Source organism: Chenopodium quinoa, unplaced genomic scaffold, assembly GCF_001683475.1.
Source record: "Chenopodium quinoa cultivar QQ74 unplaced genomic scaffold, ASM168347v1, whole genome shotgun sequence".
In the NCBI taxonomy this organism is placed as follows: domain Eukaryota; kingdom Viridiplantae; phylum Streptophyta; class Magnoliopsida; order Caryophyllales; family Amaranthaceae; genus Chenopodium; species Chenopodium quinoa.
The window spans coordinates 4474396-4497154 of record NW_018744633.1 but is presented as its reverse complement, the minus strand read 5'-3'; the positions used below and the strand labels follow the sequence as shown (position 1 = coordinate 4497154).

The window sequence follows — 22759 nt, the reverse complement described above, 5'->3', positions numbered from 1 at the left end:
CGGCCCAAATTAAGTAAGGTTCTACAGTGTGTGGAAGTCGTGCTCTGCTCTATTGAAATCTGCTTCACAGTGTTTAGAAGCTCAAAAAAACAAGGCCTAATTTGTACGTTACTTTCCACTCCTCTTTGGCTCTTTTCGTTTTCTAATAAGTGCTCCATTTTAAAAGATACTAGCCATTATCCTACGGTTGAAATTGATGCTTCCTCAAGCTCTCATTCCAGCCATGATGATCAAGATCATGATGACAGTTCTTCGATTACCACTGATTTAAGCCAGCCACAAAGCCCCCATCAACAATCAGATTACAATCTGATAAGGGATCGTTCAAAAAGGCCTATTATAAGGTCATCAATATACTCTGGAGATGAATATGTGCTTTCGTACGCACTATCAGCTGGTGAAGAAACTGCAGTTAGAAAGTTGTCATCCTCTTATTTAGTAGTCATCTCTAGTTCCGATTCCTCTAAATGGCTTGTAGAAATGAACGAGGAGATGGAAAATCTCCATATGAATGGCACATGGGACTTAGTCGAGCTACCGAAAGGCCAAAAAATAATTACTTGCAAATGGATCTGCAAGCAAAAAGAAGCAAATGGATCTACAAGCAAAAAGAAGGCATTCCAAGAGTTAAACCTGCAAGATTGAAGGCATGCCTTGTTGTCAACCATTACAAGAAGGTATTGACTTAAATGAGATTTTCTCTCCTGTTGTTCGTCATACCTCTATTCGAGTCCTTCTTGTAATGGTTGCTATGTTTGACATGGAGTTGGAACAACTCGATGTCAAAATTGCCTTTTTACATGGAGATCTTGAAGAAGAAATTTCTATAAAAGCAACCCAAGATATTTGTCGCTCCCGGAAAGGAAAATCATGTCTGTCGCTTAAAGAAATCCTTATACGATCTCAAGCAAGCTAAGCCCCGAGACAGCGGTACGGTATAAGAGATTTGACTCATTTATGAGTAAACAAGGCTACATACGTAGTCACTACGATAATTTGTCTACTTTTGACAGTACGATGGAGTCTATATTTATCTGTCTTTATATATGGATGATATGCTCATAGCATCCCAAGATAAGGCATTGATCGATAAATTGAAGTCTCAACTTCACAAGGAGTTTGATATGAAAGATCGATCTTGGTGCAGCTAAGAAAATTCTCGACATGGAGATACATCGAGATCCACGGGCTGGTAAGTTATTCTTATTTCGGAAAAGTTATATCAAGAAATTCTTGATTGCTTTAATATGAGTAATTGTAAGCCTGTCTCTACCCCACTTGTTGCACATTTTAAGTTGTCATCTGCATCTTGTCCACAAACGGAGGAAGAAAAGGAGAAAATGGCTAGCATTCCTTATGTTGGTGTTGTAAAATGGATATTTCGGTACCTAAAAGGTACTGTAGATGAGGGGTTGATAATTGATAAGAACTTAACAACTACTACTAATGTTGTTGGGTTCGTTGACTCTGACTATGGTGGCGATCTTGACCGTCGAAGGTCTATCTCCGGTTATATCTTCACTCTCGGTTCGGAAGCAATAAGTTGGAAGGCTCAATTACAACCAATAACTGCTCTTTCCACTACTGAGGCAGAGTATGTCGCAGAACTGAAGGTATAAAGGAGGCTGGATGGTTGCGAGGTCTTGTTATGGATCTTGGCATACCACAAGGTGTCACCGTGGTATACTGTGATAGCCAAAGTGCTATCTTTCTCACCAAGAATGATGCTTACCATTTCAAGACCAAGCACATCGCCGTCAAATACTACTATGTCAGTGGTTAACAAGGTACATACTTCAAAAAATCCTGCGGATATGCTCACAAAGCCACTTCCTACCACTAAGTTCGATCATTGCTTAGACTTGGTGGGAAATCATTGTTGCTAGATCTTTATTGGGCTCCTACGACAAGTTATCTACAGAATTTGTTCCAAGGTAGAGATTGTTAAAGTTGGCCCAAATTCTTACAAGCTCATTAAGGAATATATATAGAATTTGCTAGAAAATTCTAGCAAATAAATCTAGCTACCACCTAATACTAGAAGTCAAATTAAAGGACTAATCTAGAGATTTCCACTATGTCGGTGGAATTGGTAGAAAATTCCATTGAAAAATCTTGGCGTTGATCACAGACATATACATCCTATAACTATGATGCTATGGCCATCATTTACACGATCAACCCAAGATAAAAGCCATACTGACTAAAAGCCTTCTACTACAAAGTCTTTCCACCTTATTAGTTCCTTTATACCTAAATTTCCACCTTGTAATATAATTCACTATTGTTCTAATACTCCCTTGTGTTCACTTATTATTGTGAGTGGAACTATTTTCATTGCTCGTGTGTCTATTCGATATTGCTTATTTTGCATTAAGTAATTTTGTTCCAATCAACCCTAACAATGCCAACAATTTGTAACTACAATTTCAGCAAAGTTAATTCAAAATCAATCACAAAATTTAACGGAAACCCCAATTCAATACTACTAGATAACCTGAATTAAAGAATAACAATAAACATTATAAACAAAAATAAAAGGTTGAAGAGTACGAATAATTTGCAGAAAGATGGCGTAACATTAGCTGGATCGGTAGCAGCTATGGAAGAAAAAAGGGTTGCCAATACGAGCACAAGTAAAGCAAGATTCAAACAATGCATCCTAATCACCATCTTCAATTATCACTGAAAACCGAAGTCAAGAAAACATCATAAAAAACCTTCATAAAATTGAAACTCTAAATTAAAACAGAGTTTCAGTAGTATAAAAGGTAAGTAGAAATCCGGAATTCCAAAGCATGAATTAAACTAGCTTGAATTTAAATAAGTAGAAAATCACTATAATAACACGCTTTTCATCAAAAATTCAAGAATGAACATAAATTCAACACAGAACAAACTTACAAAAATTAGAGTTCGAATTATCAAGAAACACACATAAATAACTCAAAATAGGCATAAATCCGGCATTAACAATCAGATATGACTATAAACATGAAGAATAAAGATTAACATCGTATTTGCCAGGCCAATTTTGTTTACGTGTCAGTTAAATTATTTTATTCTAAAAGAAATTAATAATCTCGTATTTAATGAGTTACCACTAAAATTTATTATACATGGCGCGCTGAAAAAACTAAATCCTACGTGGCTCTCTAAAAACTCGGGAAAAAAAACTCCCCTGAATTACTTTGTAAGAATGTTTTTGTTATCAAAAAGATTTTAAGGTTGATTGTAAGTGTGATCATGTGGTTTATAATATCTTGAGGTTATGAGATATATATATGAATTGATTTAACTTATTTTACTAATGATTATTTAAGTAAAAATTATAAACTACGAGTACTCCATAATATTTGATAGAACATTAAGTTTTGGGTTTGCATAAGTTAGTTGAAGCCTCTCTCCCTAAAGAATTTCATACCCTAAAGGGCCCCTCATTGTGAGATTCAAATTTTATAACCATGTATGTCAAACCTTGCTTAATACGAATTACAATACGACAATAAGAATATAGTTTTAATGCCATATAATTGAAAATTGATGACAATTATTCTTTGATGGACAACCCATAGGAAAATCAATGATAGATGATTATATATGACTATATGAGAAGATATATAACTCAAACAATATAGTGAAAACAAATTATTATAACAACACAATAGTAGAAATTATAACTTTCACCATAATCTTTTATTAATATTAATTATTTCAATAAAATAGTAATAGCATAATTATTTGGTTTTAATGTTGATAGTACCATCTTCAATGTAAAATACAACCTTGGAATCAACCTTAAGTCCCCTATCTTGAACAAAGTCTTCACACTCATTCCCTTGCAAAAAACATTGAGACCTATTATAATGTCCTCCTTTTACCAAAAGCATTTCATAATCATTACCAGTTTCTATGTCATGCACATCCACTTCAGTTGATCCACTCGAATCCATTTCTTGCTGTTGACTTTGACTTAACTTATCATGCAAATGATACACATAATCGTATTGTGGAAATGCAAACCTTTTACTTTCACCACCTTTGTACGTTGCACTAATCATAATAGGCATGATCAATATAATTTATGTTTATTTTATTTTACTTTATGTTGTGTATTATTATGCTCTAATTCATAAGAATTAAACTCTATTTATAAGAGAAAATGCATACATGCATGCATATTAAGATCTACTTATTAAAAGTTTTCCAAATTAAACTCTATTTATAAGAGAAAATCATATTAAGATCTACTTATTAAAAGTTTTCCAAATTAAACTCTATTTATAAGAGAAAATGCATGCATGCATGCATATTAAGATCTACTTATTAAAAGTTTCCCATGCTTAGGGTCTGCTCACATTTACTTAATTACAGTTCAGTTCAATTCAGTTCAGTCTAGTTCAGTTCAGCTCCTGATTTCCCTCTCTCATAAAATATTCATTTCACCTTAGTTCAGGTCAGTTCAGTTCAATTTAGCTCCAATCAGTCCAGTTCAGTTCAGCTCCAATCAGTTCAGTTCAGCTCAGTTCAGTAAATGTGTTTTGGCCCTTAATCAAATTATTTTAGTTATATTTTTTATTACAATCTACAAAGTATATCATCCTTGGTATACTAAATTATTGAATACAACTATTTACGTATTTACATGAGAAGATCTTGAGGTATATGAAGACGAATCTGGTTATATGATGATGATCATGTATTCTAATTTTCCATTAACTTACTAATAGAGAATATACGTAGAATATTCTCTTTGTATATTTAGAATATATTTTGTAAAAGAATAATGTTGTCATATATATCTTAGATGTCTTTAACTTCGTATATATGGTAATTGCCTAATATACTATTTAGGATTCTCATCGTTACCTTATCTATACTTAGTATTTAAAAACTATAACCAAGAAACTAAGGGTTTGTTTGACATTAGTTTTGGTTTTCAGTTTCCTGTTTTTTTTTAAAACCAAAAATAAAGAACAGGAAACAAGAAAAAGTTGTTTTCACTTTTCTGTTGTCAGTTTTCAAAATTATCATAATTTTAATAACTTTATATAATTTTTGATTCATTATGGAACACATATCATATACTTTTAGAAAACAAAAAATCAAAAAAACTGAAAATCACAGCAATGCCAAATGAACCCTAAGAAAGACACGTGTCCTCATCCAATCTATTACACTTCTCTAACCATAGTGCCACATGTCATCTTACACTATTAATTTTTTATTACACCTTTTTTTTTAATTCTTTCATTAAACTTATAGTTCATCTTTCATACACTCTTCATCTTCATCTCTCCCCTTTAATCAAACCGTTTCCTATTCTCTCTTTAATTTTAGCCCTTCTACCTTCTATTTAAGCCTCTTTTTTGATTAAAGTTTCAAAATTTTAATTTCTTTAATCATGTTTCCGATTACATATTATACCCTATAATGATAATTGATATTTCGTCACTTATCTCTCAATACAATTTTATATGAATAACCCGTACCTTGCACGGGCCATAAGGCTAGTTATTATTGATCAATATTACCATTATTTTAGTAAAATACATTATTATTTGAGATATATATATATATATATATATATATATATTTATTTATTTATTTTTGGATTCTATTTCCATGTCAAACGTGTAATGAACTTACTCTAAGCGTACCATTTTCATGGTAGCCCGGCCCATACATAAAACATAACTCTATGTTATAATTCATTGATTCCCTACTTTGCAGGGGATTTTTTTTATTTTTTTAAAAAAAAATAAAAAAATTCTAGCACTACCTATGGACAGTAGCCGCTGATCGAGGCAGCAAATTGAAGAATTCTAATTCCTTTCAAACAAAAAATAAAAAAATAAATGAAGATTTCTAATTTGGGTTTGAGAGAATACATAGGAGAACACGGAGGCCAAAACATGATTAACGAATCATAATTTTCAAATCTATATGGCTAAGCCTTATCTTTGAATCGTAACATTTATAATTATTGATCATAAAGGTTGTTTAGCAATCCACCCGTCTTGGTTGATAAAAATTTGTGTATCGTATTGCTTAACTGTAGAATAATCCAACTTCTTTTCCCATGAAACACGTTTTGCAATATCAGCTCCTGGACCCGTACAATTAACTTCAACAAAGATCACATCATTTCTGCATTTAATACAACACCATATAAATTTTCAAGTCATAAACTCGACTGTTTTAGCACTCCTTAGTTGTTTAAACTCAAAAAGACAAAATAATATCATACCTAGTATGTAAAATTGATTATGTATGACCTGGCCTAATTTAACCTAGGTTTGGGTTGCTTTACTCAAATATCATTTTTTAAAAACATGTATGGTGAAAGAGATTGATTATTAGAATAACTTACTCGTGCCCACTTTGGTTCCAAATATCCCATCCTTTGGGATTAACAACTTCACTGAATTTTGAGTCAATGAAAATAACCCTTGCAGAAGCATTATATGCTCGTCCTAAGTCTGCATGTCCTGTTCCCGAAACATCACAGTTTCTAAATACATAACCAGTAGTATCATCGGTTGATGGTCGACTTTGTGCAGTAATCCATCCTGCTCCCGTGACATTTATGGTACATTGCTGCAACATTGGTAAAGTGTTACTCTCAAGCATATGCAAATGGACAAACGATAAGGCTCAAACTTATGACATTAAAGTCTTCATAATTAAGGTGGTTAATAATTTCCTCACTATCTTGCCATACATATTTGGTTAAGTATACATACTTCGTACAGCATATAGATAAAACTTCTTAATAGTATTTACTTCTTTTTTTTTTTATATATATATATATATATATATATATATATATATATATATATATATATATATTTATTTTAATGCAACAATTTGGCTGGCAAATTTGCATAGGTCTTACTGGACCATCAACCATTAATATTGCTAATTGTGTTATAGTAATAATTGAACTACATTATAATTAAAAAATAATTATATGAAAATTTACATGTGACTAGCTACTTAATCCAAAAAAATTACATTATACAAGTAGCATTTAATTTTAACACAGAGTATATAAGTTGAAGAATAATCAAGTTTTGTGCAAAATCAAATTAATTGTATTATTTTAAAACAAAAACACACACAATGGAAGAGTACTACATATATTTATGATTTATTTATACCTCGTATACAGATTGACCGTTTCCAAATATAAAATCAGCAGCCCCTTCAATATAACATGACTTGAAATAGTGACGGCCCTTTCCATCCCACAATGTATCTTGATAGCCAACAAAACCACATGAATAAAACGCATGCTTGTCGCCAAAAGATCCAAGGGAAACAGCGGGAACTCGCTCAGTATCTTCTGGTGCTCCAATACTAAAAGAACTAGAGTATACCCGTGCAAAATGCACGAGATATCTATTACGTAGTAAGATATTAAAATAAATACAAAGTACGAAGGTTTTTTTAAAGGAAAATTGTAGAACTTATGCTAGCGTATTTTCTGTGCGCTGCAACACGGTTACTGGAAGAAAATTAAAATGGAGTAACCTGTATTATATTGAAATGGTAAACCCTTATTATACTTTTTGAGTAACCTTGAAATAACAAACTAACCCCTAAAACACTGACAGCATAACCCCTATATTATTATTAACTAAGTAAGCTCTATATTTGTAGCGGGTTAACCATTATAACAGTAATCGAGTAATTTCATAAAGTGGCCAGCTAAAAGTTAGTGAACTTATGGGAACAGTGGCGGATATAGTTAACACCAAGGCTATGCGGCAGAGGCGGATATAGTTAACATCAAGGCTATGCACTTGCATACCCTTGGGTGTTATATAAAATCATTATGAAGGGGAAGTTGAGTAAATAAGTTAGTGCAGCCGGTTGGTTAAGTGAGTGTGGCTTAAGAAGTTAAGAGTAATTGATGGGTTTTGTAGTCTTTCAGTTCGAATCTAGGTAAGACCAATTTCTCTCTCAGGATAGTACGAAGTATATACGAAACATAAGACAATAAAAGCAGGTTTGGATTATCGTGCATATCCTGAACTTAAATTCTGGATACGCCTCTGATGGGGGGCTATATTATTTTTAAAATAAATAAAAATGCCTATAATTTTAAGTTTGAAGTTTTCAAGAGTTGGGATAATATAAAATTAAAAAATGAAACATGCAATTATAATATAAATTCCTTCCAATATTGTGTTATAAAAAATTAGTGTGTATATTTGTAATATTAAGTAAAGTGGGTAGTTCCCTCTAAAATTTTAAAGTAAAGTGGGTAGTTTATATATTAATTTTTTTATAAGATGAAAAAACATAATAAATATGCTTGTAGTTGAATGTTGTTAAAAAATGTGCAATTATATATGGAGATATATATTGTATTGTTAAATAGTGTAAGTGAAAGTGATTTATTTATTTATTTTAAGTTGAAGTTATTGACCAAAAAAAAAAATAGTTATTTTCCACAAAAAAAAAAATAAAATAAAATTGCACCAAATTGTAGAATTGGGGTTTTGGAGTGATGTGGTTAAAAGTTGGGAAAATGACTCTTAAATTATAATATAGATTCTGTTAGAAATAAAGGTACACTTTAGAATTATTAGTTAATCAATTGATGTATAAAATTCCAATTAGAACAATAAGAATATGGGATTGAGTAATTACATGCATAAAATATTTAACCAAAAAAAATGAACCCTCAAAAATTGATCATATCAATAAGAATAGCAAAATTAATAAAATTTGAAATTATATAGTGTAATCATGGAAATGAATCATTTAAATTATCTCCCTTTAACTTCTTTTAGAGTTATAAAGTTTAGGGTAATTGATATCGTAATTTATTTATTTTTTGACAATAAATGATATCGTAATTAATTAGGTTTTAGAGAAATTAAAAAAAAAAAGGGTGGACCAATACTTGTGAAAACTAATACCCTAGCTAATAATACTCTCCATTTTTCAAACACTTGAAGTGGTATAGCTGTATAAGCATTAAGGGTTTGTTCACTTCAGTTTAACTTCAGTTCAGTTCATCTCCGATCAGTTTAGTTCAGTTCAGCTCAAATTAGTTCAATTCAATTCAGCTCCTAATTTCCTTCTCTCGTAAAATATTCAGTTCAGCTCCAATCAGTTCAATTCAGTTCAGCTCAGCTTAGTAAATGTGAGCATGCTCTAAAAATAAGTCAATGATTAATGGACCTTGACATAATTAGAGGAATTTAACTATTGATATTTAATTAATTGACTTATGATATATATATATATATATATATATATATATATATATATATATATATATATATATATATATATATATATATAGAAAATAAAAATTACTAAAAACTTGTCAAACCTAAATTCAACAATGAAATTAAACACCCATTTTTTTTAAAGGGTAAAGGCAAGTAGTACATGTTTAAAGGCCACGTTCAACTTACCTTATTTTTGCTGAATTGAAATTATTTTTACTGAATTGAAATCATTTACACTAACCTGAAATTATATTTTTTGAACTAAAACTATATTTACTGATGTTCAATTATATTTCTTTTTTAAGTTTACTGATTTTTACTGAACTGAAATTATTTTTACTAAACTTAACTTATTTTTAATGAATTAAAATTATTTTTACTGATTATTATTTTTGTAAAGTGAATTGGACAGGGCCTTAGTATCCTTTGATTTGCTCTTTTCATCCAATTTTTTTTTTTATCTTTAACATGTTTTTTTTCCTCAATATATATGTGATAAAATTGAATTAAGGCTAAAGTAATACATTTTTAAATTAAAATTACCCCCACACAATGTGTGCATATGGGGGGCTAGTGAAGTGAACGGGCCTAAGGAGGGCCTTGATGAGAACTCATCTATCACGATTCATGATCCAATTTTTATAAGCCAAATACTTGGAAGTGGGGAGGCTATAATAAGGGGATCCCCATGAACCTCCAATCAAGTAACCTGAGTTGATAAAATTTGAACCCTAAATTACCTTTAGGATTTAAACCAAATCTCTTACCAAGTAAGTCAAATCATGATTGTTGAGAGACTTACCATACTCATAAAATATTAATCATTTTTTTAGATAGAGTAATACTACTCCAAAACAATTATACAGCATAATAATTATATATAATTTAAAATGAAATAAAAATAAAGTTACCTTAAAAGTGACACTCCTAGCTACAAAGTTGTCAATAAACAAAGCAAAAGTAATGCTATCTAATGTTGAAGAATGATTGTCAAATGTTATTACTGTTGTAATACGATCGCTTCCTTCAAGAATTATGCGTCCTCCTTTATCTGGTAGAATCGTAATCTGCTCCCTACATGATTACAAATAACATTATTAAGTGATCAGTACACATGATAAGTGTGGAGCAACTAAAAGTTGTAAACGTTAAAAAATAGGAAAGAATAAAAGAAAATAGAGACATATTTTAACACTTACTTGTAAATTCCGGGATTAATTAATATTTTAATTCATTGATTATTGCCAGACGGAATGGAGTTAAGGGCATCTGTAATGGTGATGAAATTTGCACCACCTGATTGTGAAACGGTGATAGTATAAGCTATCGAAAATGCATTTTGACAGTCTGTAGCTCCAGACAACAAGAAACATAACATTTTGAAAACTAAAATACAACACAACTAATAGGAATACAAGTTTCATATTTGAAGGAAGAGGGATGAATTAGTTAATCTAGCTAGTAAGACAAGCAAGAGAAAAGTATTAACAAATTTTTATAGTACATTATGTGAATTATATAAAGAATGATAAAGAGATAGCTAGAAGCTAGAATTGGAAACATATCAAAGGTCAACTCTATTATTTTTGTATTTCATAAATCATGATACTATTTATCCAACCAGCTCATGTATTACAAAAATTTTATACTCTTCTATTTATGTCTATAGGAATATTCTCTCCAATTTTTTTTTGAAAAAAGTAAATCACTTTTCTAATTCGGTCGTTTTATTTGAATACATTACGAATACTTTCTTTTTTGAACAATACAAATTTTTAAATGAACCTGGTTCACACTAATTTATTGTGGATCACTAATATTAGAGAAACTATGGTTGTTTTATTAATAAAAAAAAGGTCACTATAATAAAAATAAGGTCACTATGTTAAAATAAAAGTCATTTTGGTAATATATAGGCTATTAAAGAGGTTAATTTTTTTAATGAAATATTTTATATGCTGGTCAATATGAATAAAAAGGTCACTATGTTAAAATTAGGGTCATAACGTCGTATTCAAGTTCACAATAATATTAAACGTTAATAACGTTATACAAGTTTTAATAAAGGTTATTATGTTAAAAATAAGGTTACTTTGCTAAAAGTAAGGGTCACTATGTTCAATATAATATCAGTTGTGTGTGTATAAATCTCGGGTCCACAATAAAAATTATTGTGGACCAGGATCACACAAGTGTTTAAACGTTTTCGTTCATATATTTTAATTTCTCTGCTCCGTTCTTTTTCAATTGCATCTTCAGGATTTTACGATTGTCGATGTCATGTCATATATCTACGGTAATTATATTTAGTCAAAGTATAATATGGAATAATTAAAAAACACGGAGAAAGAATAAAATTCCAAGTACTTACGGGGCGTTTGGATTGTGGGAATGGGAGTATGGGGATTAAAAGGTGAGAATGAGATTGAAAATTAATTGATGGGAATACATGAAAATATGTCAATACCTTGTTTGGATGGTGGGTGGGAATATATAGGGAATAAATAACAATTTTACCAAAATACCCTTACTAAGATTATTATTTCATTCTTTTCATTAATGGCAAAAATGTCATTTTCCCCCTATTCCCATTCCCATCCATTTATTACCTACCCTCCCTAGGTAATAAAATAGTGGGAATTCACCCCTAAATAATCCTATTCTCAAACCCTTTTTTATTCCCATTCCCACCAAACAAATAAGGCTTATTTGTTCAATTGGGATTAAAATTTCCAATCCCACACTCAATTCCGACTCGCCAAACACCCCCTTAAGGAAAAATAAAGCAAGGAGTGATGCAGTTAAAAGTATATGTGGAGCAGTGGAGGTCGCGAGTATAAAACACTACTTTGCAGGGAAAAAATTGCTAGCAATCTAGCATTGGCTAAAGGGGGCGGCAATTGCCGGTAAAAGAGGCAACAAAATAGACCATATAAGGCCAACACATGAAGGAAATTAGACAATCATTATTTTTCAATTGCTTAATTTATAAATTGAAATGTGGAATGATACTTAATTAACAAATCATAATTTAATCTATGCCTATCCTTTATCATAAAAGTGATTATAAAGGTTGTTTAGAAATCCATCCATCTTGATTGATAAAGGCATGTGTGTCATATTGCTTAACTGTAAAATGATCCAACTTCTTTATCCATGGAACACGTTTTGAAGTATCAGAACCTGGACCCGTGCAATTAAATTCTGCAAATGTCACATCAGATCTGCATTTACCATAACAAAATATTAGTTTTTGGTTATGATTAAGTCAATGAGTACTCTGTAGTTAGTTCAACTATAAAAACTCAAATAATAATAATATAGAGCCGATTTAGTATAATTCGATTTAATACACCCCAGGTTTAGGTTGCTCTACTCGAATTGAAGCATATGTACGAATGCTTTCAATCAAAAGACATCTATTGAAAAAAGGTGATTTAAAAAACTTACTCATGGCCATTTTGATGCCAAATGAACCATCCCTCAGGATTAACAACTTTACTGAATTCTGAGTCAATGAAAATAACTCTTGCAAAAGCATCATATGCTCGTCCTAAGTCTGCATGCCCTGTTCCCGAAACATGACATTTTCTAAATACAAAACCACTGTTATCATTGGTTGATGATCGACTTTGGGCAGTAATGTATCCTCCTCCCGTGACATTTATGCTACAATGCTGCAACATTCGTAAAGGGTTACTTCGAAGCATATGCAGATAATGATGCTCAATTTTGCGACTTATAGTCATAAGGTGATTTCTTCACTAACCTTACCAGAAATGTTTGGCTAAGTGTACACACACACAAACACACACAATACAATTGTTTAATACAATTTATCCCGATATGTATTTATTACATGCAACAGTTTAATCGACACATTTGCCAAGCATGACTTTTTCCACAAAATTCGTAATTGTGTATTAATAATAATTTAAAAAATTGTTATTATGAATATTACTTGATGACTTATATATTAAACAACATAATGCATAATAGCATGTAATAAGTTTTATACATAGATGAAAATTCATGTCAAATAGTATAAGAATACTTTGTATATTTGTGATTTACCTTGTACACAGATTGACCGTTTCCAAATATAAAATCAACGGCACCTTCAATGTAACATGACTTGAAATAATGACGACCTTGATAATCCCAAAGTGTATCTTGATATCCCACGAAACCACAAGAATAAAATGCATGCTTGTCGCCATAAGATCTGAGGGCAACGGCTTGAGCTCGCTTCGTATCATCTAGTGCTTCAATACCATAAGAGTTCTATGAGAACAAAAGGTCATTTAAGAATTATTAGTTAATCTATCAATGTATAACTCTATGATTAAAACAATGAAATTAAATAAGCATATAATAAAAATATAGTGAACAAATAAAAAACAATTTTATTAGCAAGAAGTAAAAGAAAAAACAATAGAATCCGTTACAATATACGTAGTACTCCATATTTCTTTTTACATATAGTGTACGTGTATTCATTAAAAAAGAGAAAAGGAAAATGCTTTATAGTAATTAATGGTTGATTATCTTGTTATATGATCGGCGTTATCCAACATTAATAATATAATATTTATTATATAGACTATATATATAATGGTTGATGTAGAAAATTTATGCACACAAAACTCTTCTCATTCCGTAGAAAATTTAAACACGTAAAACCTTTCTCATCCTTCTCATTTGACCCTAATATAAAGAACACATTGGGAGCATATAAATCAAATGTCTCAACACTAGAATGAACTCATGATGTTAGATTTGAGAATGTTGAGGACTCACCAAATCTGTAAGAACTTAATATACGGATTACGGAATGAATAAATAATGTAAGACCTAAGAAAAAAATGGGAAATTTGATTATTGAGAGACTTGATTACCATACCCATAAAACATTAACACTAGGAAATTAAATAATACTCCGAAACAATTATACGGCAAAGTAAGTATAAAAAAAAGAAAAGAAAAGTGGAGTTACCTTGAAGGTGATATTCCTAGCTACAAAATTATCAATGTCCACAGCAAAAGTAGTGCTATTTGATGTAGAAAAATGATTGTCAAAGGTTATAATTGTAGTAGTACGATCATTTCCTTCAAGAATTATGCAACCTCCTTTATCTTTCTGTATTGCAATTTGCTCCCTACATGCTTAAAAATAACATCATTATTAAATATGCCCATGTTAAAATATTCAAAAATGAGCATAAGGAAAAAAAAATATTAAGTAATGGCATATTTAATGACATACTTATAAGTTCCCGGGTTAACCAATATTTTAATCCATTGATTATTGTCAGACGGAATGGAATTAAGAGCATTTGTAATGGTGGTGAAATTCGCACCACCTGATTGTGAAACGGTGATAGTATAAGCTATTGTAGATGTATTTTGGCAATCTGTTGCTCCGGACAACAAGAAACGAACATTTAGAAAACTGAAACATAATGCGATTAATAGCAATTCAAGTTTCATACTTGAAGGAAGAGTGGTGATGACTAATTTCAATTAGACAAGTAATAAGCAAAAGGTGTTAACTAACGTTTACAATATATTATACAAAGTATATAAAGGATGATAAAGATTATGTCAAATAATTAGAAATAGAAACATATTGACGACCAAACTCTATAATTATTCATAAAGATGAATTTTTAGTAAATAAATCGTGACATACTCTTTTTATCCAACCAATTTCGGCCTCTATTATATTGTCTTTATACTCTTCTATTTATGTCTTAAGAAATACTCTATTTCTATAAATATGTCGCAATGTTACTGATTTTGTTATATTTGATATATATATATAGTCTAATTGGTGATGTACTTGATGAACACTCAGTATCAAAATGGTTAAGTACGCAACAATTTCATGAATTGTTAGAGCTGTCAATTCGGGTAAACGGATCGGGTTTGAGTCGGGTTAGTGTGAGTCGGGTCATCTCGGGTCGGATCAATATAGGTTAATGTCATAACATATGCGGGTCGGGTTCGGGTTAGGTCATGCTTGAGTTGGGTCACGTCGGGTCATACATCTTATCAGATTTGGGTCGGGTTTAGGTCGGGTTAGTAAAAGGTCGGGTTACATTCGGGTCAGGTGAAAAATAGGTCGGGTTAAATTCGGGTCTTTACAGGTTTAAACGAGTTAGGGTCGTTCTCGGGTTAGAGTCGGGTTCGGTTCAAGTCAATTATTTACGGGTTATAATAAGGTCGGGTCATTCTCGGGTTCAAGTCGAGTTCGGTTCAAGTCAATAATTTGCGGGTTATAATCAAGTCGGGTCATTTCCAAGTCGGGTCATTCTCGGGTTCGAGTCGAGTTCGGTTCAAGTCAATAATTTGCGAAAAACATGTTTCGTCCCTGAAATTCGTCCCTAAGAACATGTTGTGAAACTAAACTCTTAAAATTCAAAGTGAAATATTGAAGGAATAGAATTAGGATTCAATTTTCGTTCCAATACCAACATGAGATAATGACCTATACATATTGATTTAATAACAAGTCGGGTTGTATTTGGGTCGGGTCAATAACAAGTCGGGTTGTATTTGGGTCGGGTCAATAACAAGTCGGGTTGATTCCGGGTTTGTAACAGGTCGGGTTGAAATTCGAGTCGGGTTTGTAGCAGACTAGCAGGTCAGGTTAGGAACAGGTCGGATTGAATTCGGGTTGGATTAGGAACAGGTCGGGTTGAATTCGGATTTTGACGGGTTGAAATAGGTTTGGGTCAATTTCGATTCAGGTCGGGTTCGGTTTAGGTCAATAATTTACGGGTCACATTCGGATCGGGTCATCTCTAGGTCGGTTAATGTTCGGGTTCGGGTCTCAAATACTCGGGTCAACTCGGGTCTAGGGTTGGTTTCAGGTCGGGTTAGGTCGGGTTTGAGTCACCATTTTTTATCGGGTTCAGACGGGTCGGTTAATAGGTCGGGTTAGGGCCAATATTTTGAGTCGGGTCAGCTTTTGACAGCTCTATTTATTATACATATGGAGTAACATATATGCATTGATTGCATAGTTGATCTAGTAAATAAAGGTTGACAAGTGATTGCCCATAATATTATACTAATTGATTCCAAAAAAAATTGTATAATTTTTAATAATCTTTTAAATTTGGAATATTATAATCCTATTTACAGGTATGGGATGTTCTATTTATATTAATAAGAAATTAACAGTATTTATATGAGAAAATTGAGATCCACATCTAATATGGAAGTATTTATTCTTTAATTAAATTTCATATAAGGGTGATCAATTCATTTTATAAATTATTAGGGCAAATAAACATTTAATATCTTTCCTAACTTGATACTGTAATTTAATATCATGCGCAAATCAGGGTAGTTACTAGTTAATGTTATATTTTCAATTATTTATTTATTTATTATCATTTTTAGCTCCTTAGTAGCCCTAAGGGCTAGTATAACATCTTTCAATTTTTTTTTATTACAATAATATCTCTAGCTTGTACGGTAAATTATTAAATTCCATTAGTTATAAACTTATAATTAATTTTTATTTTTATTACATGATAAATTGTTGAGGTTTATTGAAGAAGTATCTAATAATTATGACTTTTCTTATATAGCCATCATATCTTTTAATTTTTCATTTTAATAATAAATTAATTATACAATTTTTTTTAATTATTTGTTACTCCGTAATCTAATATATATATATAAATAAAGTAGACATTTTTCGGAAGCATTCGGGGCGCCACATAAGAAAAGTAAATATTTCGTCCAATGATAAATTAGATTTGTATTTTAATTTTGAATAAAATAATTGTATCACCACGTAGGTATTAGTAGCGAATAAGATATGGTATTTATCTTATAAAATTTTAATGCCACATAAAAAAATTGTATCGCCACGTAGGTAAAAGTAGCGAATAAGATATGATATTTATCTTATAAAATTTTAATGCCACGTGGATGAAAAACCACAAATTTTATTTATCATTATCTTTATTTATCTTATAATAATTGTCATTTTCAACTCCACTTTAATAATGCAACCGAATCAAAATTATCTTATAAATGATTTTTTTTAACCATTAAAGTATAATAAGTATGATAATTCCACTTTAATACTTAACACTTTCGGTCAAATAAAAATTTAAGGGAAAATTATCTAGCTTGTGACACTATATCACAAATACTAAATAATACCTCCGAAAAAAAATTATATTCAAATGATAAAGTATCATTATAAGATAAATTTTGATAGTGTTTATGATAAGAAATTAAAATTGTTCATTAATCATAATTAAATTAAATTTTTTTTATACCTACTGTTATAAATTGACACATATACGACACCAACAAAATTTCATATTTATACAAAATTCGCATCTAGAGAATTTTGTATTGGTAATTTTGTGTCAGTTTTAGGTCATCAATGGTAGGGTACTTTTTAGCTTAATTTCATATGTTTATGTTTTGTTTGATAAATTTCGTTTTTACATGCAGATTAGAGAATTAAATTCGAGAAAAATTGATTAAAAATCAAAGTACGAGATTTTCACCTGTTTGATGTACTATATTTCCGCAAACAAAATAGCTTAATAAGTCTGGATATGGTAATATTGGACGAAGAGGTATTTTTAAAAACAAATATTGTGATTTGGATTGCATAATCAACTTATTAAATTAATTTAATTTCTTATTTTTAATTTCACGGTGATTACACAAGTTCATGCCTCAATTTAAAGCCAATTGTGTTCAACATTTTCGTCCAAACTTGATTGAAGACTATGAAATGTTTACTCTATTAGAAACTTTTCAGTCGTTCCAAATAATAAGCAATATCGCGTTGTCATATCAACGATAAAATAATGATTCAATAATTAATGATGAAAAAATTCCAATGCATAGATTTGATTTTATACATTTACAATTTTTAGATCTAGTTCGCAACAATTATATCGATATTTTTTTATTAGGTTTTAATAATATTCTTACATATATTTATGTGTATCTAATAATTTTTTTTTTACATTTTGCTTATGTGTAATTTTTTTAATGTTTTATTGAAATATTTATTAGGAAAAACAGGTTTATGTAAAGCTTTGGAATAATATTTTGTTGAGCATACGAAACAAAAAAATCAACTTAAGTTTGTTTTTTTTTTTTAAAAAATTATTCTTATTCATTAGTCAAGTATGCAAAACTTGAATTTGTTAAATTGAAATAAACTATGAAAATATTATCTCATTCGTCGGGTGGTTAAATAAAATCATTTAGATCGATGAAAAGATTTTTTTAATTCTATTAAAAAAAATTAATTTTTTTAATTATTTTTTAAAAATATTCTACTTCTAATATAAAAGATAATAAGAAATTACAAAATAATATACAAAATGAAATACAAAAAAACTGTGCATCGCACAGGCTTACATCTAGTATTCTTTTATTTAGGGAGGCAAATCGATATCGTGAACAAATAATTAAATTTGCAAATAAAGGAATGGAATATGGTGCATTTAAGGACTAGTCATTCTTTAGTTTAGGGTGAATATATCATCTATATTATCAATTTATCATTGTACCTTGGTACCAAAATCTTTTATGGTGCCCCAATTGTCACATTGGTGAAAAAATCGATTAGGGGATTATGCATCTACATAACTACATTTGATGGACAACGGAAGGTGCACTTGTGTAAGTTTTCAATGTTGCAAGCTTTTGCAACATGTTTTTGATCGATCAATATCATAGTAAGATGATGTTTTTGAGTATCTCCCTGAAAACTTTGAATTTTTTTTTTATTTATTTTATTATATTTTTTTTGTTTTAAAATTTTAATTTTATTAAGCATATTAATCAAGTGGTTTTTTAAAACATTAATTTGAGTTTGGTGTTTTATTAATAATAATAAAAAATATAGGTAATGAGAGTGAGGGGTAGCTCAAGTGGTTAGAGCTTCTCTCCCGATTCTAGCTCCAATTTAAGTATAACTCTTTCAACAAATGCCACTACGAGATCTTTCATTCTCTTAATTGAAACAATTTACGCATAACAATCCATAGTCCTTTAAAAAATTTCGAGGATGTAACTTTGAACAATTGTATATTTGTATAGTATTGGGAAGTCTGATAGTTTAGGTAATAAAAATGGAGCTCCTAAATTAGCCCTTCCGAGGATGGGCGAAAGGAAATTAATGCGAAGGTGGAATAATTCGTCGTTGTCGTCGAATTTTCTTCATGGTGGTAGATGACCTTAACGTCAATAACTTAGGAGATATTCTTCTAGTAGGAAGAGGTTGATTCGCAACCCAATGGTCCTGGTTGATAAATGTGTTTGTGTTAACTAGAAGGTTCAGTTCGTTAGATTTAAGCTTTCTCCCCCACTTTACTCGCTGAGATGTGTCTGAACCAGGTCCTACGCAATCTACTTCCGCGTGTACTACTGAACCTCTGCAGCTCCAAACAAAATCACCAAAAGAGTTGTCATAAAAGTTAGCGCAATTTATCGTATTGTCATATTGGTATAAAAAAAATAAGATATACTGAGTATATTAACAATATTTGTGATAACATAAATATTCTTACCCATGGTTAGTGACGAAACCAGAATTCCAACCTGATGGAACAACGTTATCAGAGAGGTAGCTTTTGTAAAAAACAACTCTAGAATACCTTTGGTACGGTCTTCCAAGATATGCAAAGGCAGTGCCTACCACCGTACAATATTTGAACACAAACCCATTGCTATCTTCAATATTTTTTCTGCCTTGTGCTGTTATGTAACCAGCCCCATATATTTTATCATTATACGGTCCACTAGTCACATTTATCGTGCAACCCTACACAAGAATAAAAGATAGCTAGTTATTCAACTATTTGTTCGTGTTAGTGGACCAACTCAATCAAAAGCTTAAACTAAGTTGGTTGATAACTTAAATTGATAAGAAAGGGCAGAGAACGAAGTGGACATACATGATACATGGATTGGCCATATCCCCAAATGAAATCGATATAACCTTCAATATAACACCCGTCGAACAAGTGACGTCCCAAAAAATCAGTCAATGTGTCTTGCACACCTATAAATCCACAATCATAGAACGCAACTTTATCTCCGGATACTGAAACTGCTGGAGCTTGGGAAATGATAGGAGGATGATATATGTTCTGAGAAAACAAGGATCATCACATTCAAGCTAATTAGAATGGACATACCATGAAAAATATGCAATGTGTTCAGATTTTATTGATTTATTTTTACCTTTGACATGTACTAGCAATTATGAGCCAAAATCACCCTCTCATAAGTCATAATCCCCCTGTTAGGGCTGTTAGGCTACCCTTTCGACACGATCCCATGAATTATAAAAAAGGTGGATAAACAAAATTAATGTGTTGAACTAGATTGATCATACCTTGAAAGTAATACGCCTTGCAACAAAGTTGTCCGCGGACACTGAAAACGTTGCATATTCCGGTGTATGGCTGCCACCTCCATCGGAAAATTGTATCACAGTATTGTTTCTGTCGTCCCCAACTAGGCTTATGTAAGGTTTGTTACTAGGGATCTCTACCTTTTCACTACGTACACAAGAAATTTTCATTTTAGATAAACACAAAACAAGTGCATTCTTACCCTAGCGCTTTATTTGAATAGCAAAGAAGGAAATTATTATACTCCTAAATAACATAAACTACAATAATAACAACACAACACGTACTAAAAAAAGTATAGCAAAATCGCGAGTGTTTTACCTGTAAACACCAGCTCGAACTTGAATTTCTATCCACTTGTGATTGCCTTGAGGAACAGAATCGATAGCATGTTGTAGTTTTCTAAAGTGTCCATGGCCTGATTGATCGACGATGATTACATGAGATATTGAGCCTTCTGCAAACACAGTGTGTGGCATGTAAATCAAATGAAGTGTTGTAAGGTAAAGGACAATGAGACAAAGAAATTGCATTATTTAGAGAGATTATTAGCAAAATTTTCATGATGGTGTACAAAACTTGTGAATAACCTATCTTGTTCTCCCTAGAAAACTTTTCTGTTTTATATTTACTCCGTATATACATACACCACCATTTCTTTTCTTATAGTTAATAATCTGATCAAATTTTGACATAAAATGGATCAAAATATTAGATCAGATCAGATTATTAAGAGTAACATAAAAAGTCCGTCTATCTTAAACTTAACACCCAGATTTTAATTTGTGAAATCATTTTGACATAACAAAGTCATACCAAACCAAGTTCCATCTAAAATTTCTATGAATGTAACCCAAAAAAAAAAAAAAAAAAAAAAATCATTTGTAGCAAACAAAAATTGTGCATTTACTGTTTCAAAAAAAATAAATAAATTGTGCATTTACTTATAATGGTCCAAGTCTAATATAATTCAATTTATTGTCTTGGTTATTTAGCAAACATATCTCTACGGATATTATTAGATCTGATTTCATGAAGAGAATCACCAAAACAAGCTACCTAGAAATTGTATAGGGCAATTTCTTCATATATTAATACACATTAACCAATTAAGCAAGATCCTTATTGACTAAAAAGTCAAAATTAGCCATAGTCACTTTATATGGAACTACCATATTTAAGAGGCAAATTAGAATGGTAGATAAGTAAATACGTTGAAATTTCTGTTTTCATTGGGTTGGATGTATACATGAATCTATGGCCAAAATGATAGCTAGTGTACACATTGCATTTTTATTCGGACAAAAACCTCTTTTTACAAGCGTAATTAACCTAATACTCCGTAGTTATTTGAATATAACTTTGACAAATAGTATCATGTAGGTGCTTATATGATAGATTCTTCTATTATTTTAAGTGCAATTTTCTTATTTGTTTAATTGTTACATTAACAGTCTAAATTACACCATTAGGGTAGACAAGACTTATAATTAAATATTTTTACTCACTTGGAATTGGAGTTTTTTCTCCGTTGAAGAATTGTGACGTTGATTTTGATGATTGATCAAAGTTGAAGGAAAGTGCATCATTTTGAGCATGTATTGTAACTAGGGCACCCAAGGCAAGTAACCATATGCTTAGGAATACAGACATTTTTCCCCTCTCAGAATTTTGCTCCTTATTTTATCATAGTATAAGTGGTGTTATAGGGAGTCATATGGCTCTTTTTACGGTGCTAATATATAAAGTAATTCTCAGTATATAAATTAAAACTTATAAGTTTACGTTGGGAAATTCAATGGGAGAGTATCAATATGAAATCCTAATTGATTTGATCTTTTAGAATTTCCTTCCAGATGATGATGAAGGTGCCAACTATAAGAATTGGAAAAGTTGTATGATAATTACAAGCTAATTAATAAAAGCAAAAGATAATTACGCATACATCTTCAACACTGTTAGAGAATGATATATCGGAAAATATATAGTAAAAGATATATCATACTCCATATATATTCTAATGATATATTTCTCTAAATAATATATTAACATAACATAACACTAAATATATTATTCTCATAATAATATATATAC

The 22759-nt window shown here is 30.7% G+C and overlaps 3 protein-coding genes across 3 annotated transcripts; all 3 read right to left on the bottom strand.

Annotated features, from left to right (window-relative positions):
- Window positions 1-5990: 5990 nt before the first annotated feature.
- Window positions 5991-10629, bottom strand: LOC110701444 (probable pectinesterase 66). Its single transcript, XM_021879099.1, has 6 exons — window positions 10502-10629; window positions 10256-10325; window positions 10163-10182; window positions 7164-7404; window positions 6374-6600; window positions 5991-6150 (listed from the first exon to the last, which is right to left on the bottom strand). The coding sequence occupies exons 1-6, from the start codon at window positions 10627-10629 to the stop codon at window positions 5991-5993; spliced, it is 846 nt and encodes a 281-aa protein (XP_021734791.1).
- A 1686-nt stretch (window positions 10630-12315) lies between these two features.
- On the bottom strand, window positions 12316-14741 carry LOC110701443 (probable pectinesterase 66). The gene is made up of 5 exons (XM_021879098.1): window positions 14518-14741; window positions 14248-14410; window positions 13326-13535; window positions 12702-12928; window positions 12316-12475 (listed from the first exon to the last, which is right to left on the bottom strand). The coding sequence occupies exons 1-5, from the start codon at window positions 14739-14741 to the stop codon at window positions 12316-12318; spliced, it is 984 nt and encodes a 327-aa protein (XP_021734790.1).
- A 4640-nt stretch (window positions 14742-19381) lies between these two features.
- On the bottom strand, window positions 19382-21617 carry LOC110701511 (probable pectinesterase 29). The gene is made up of 5 exons (XM_021879149.1): window positions 20987-21617; window positions 20647-20812; window positions 20204-20398; window positions 19817-20070; window positions 19382-19681 (listed from the first exon to the last, which is right to left on the bottom strand). Exons 1-5 carry the CDS (start codon window positions 21196-21198, stop codon window positions 19423-19425), a joined length of 1086 nt encoding a protein of 361 aa, XP_021734841.1. The 5' UTR covers window positions 21199-21617; the 3' UTR covers window positions 19382-19422.
- Between the last annotated feature and the right edge of the window lie 1142 nt (window positions 21618-22759).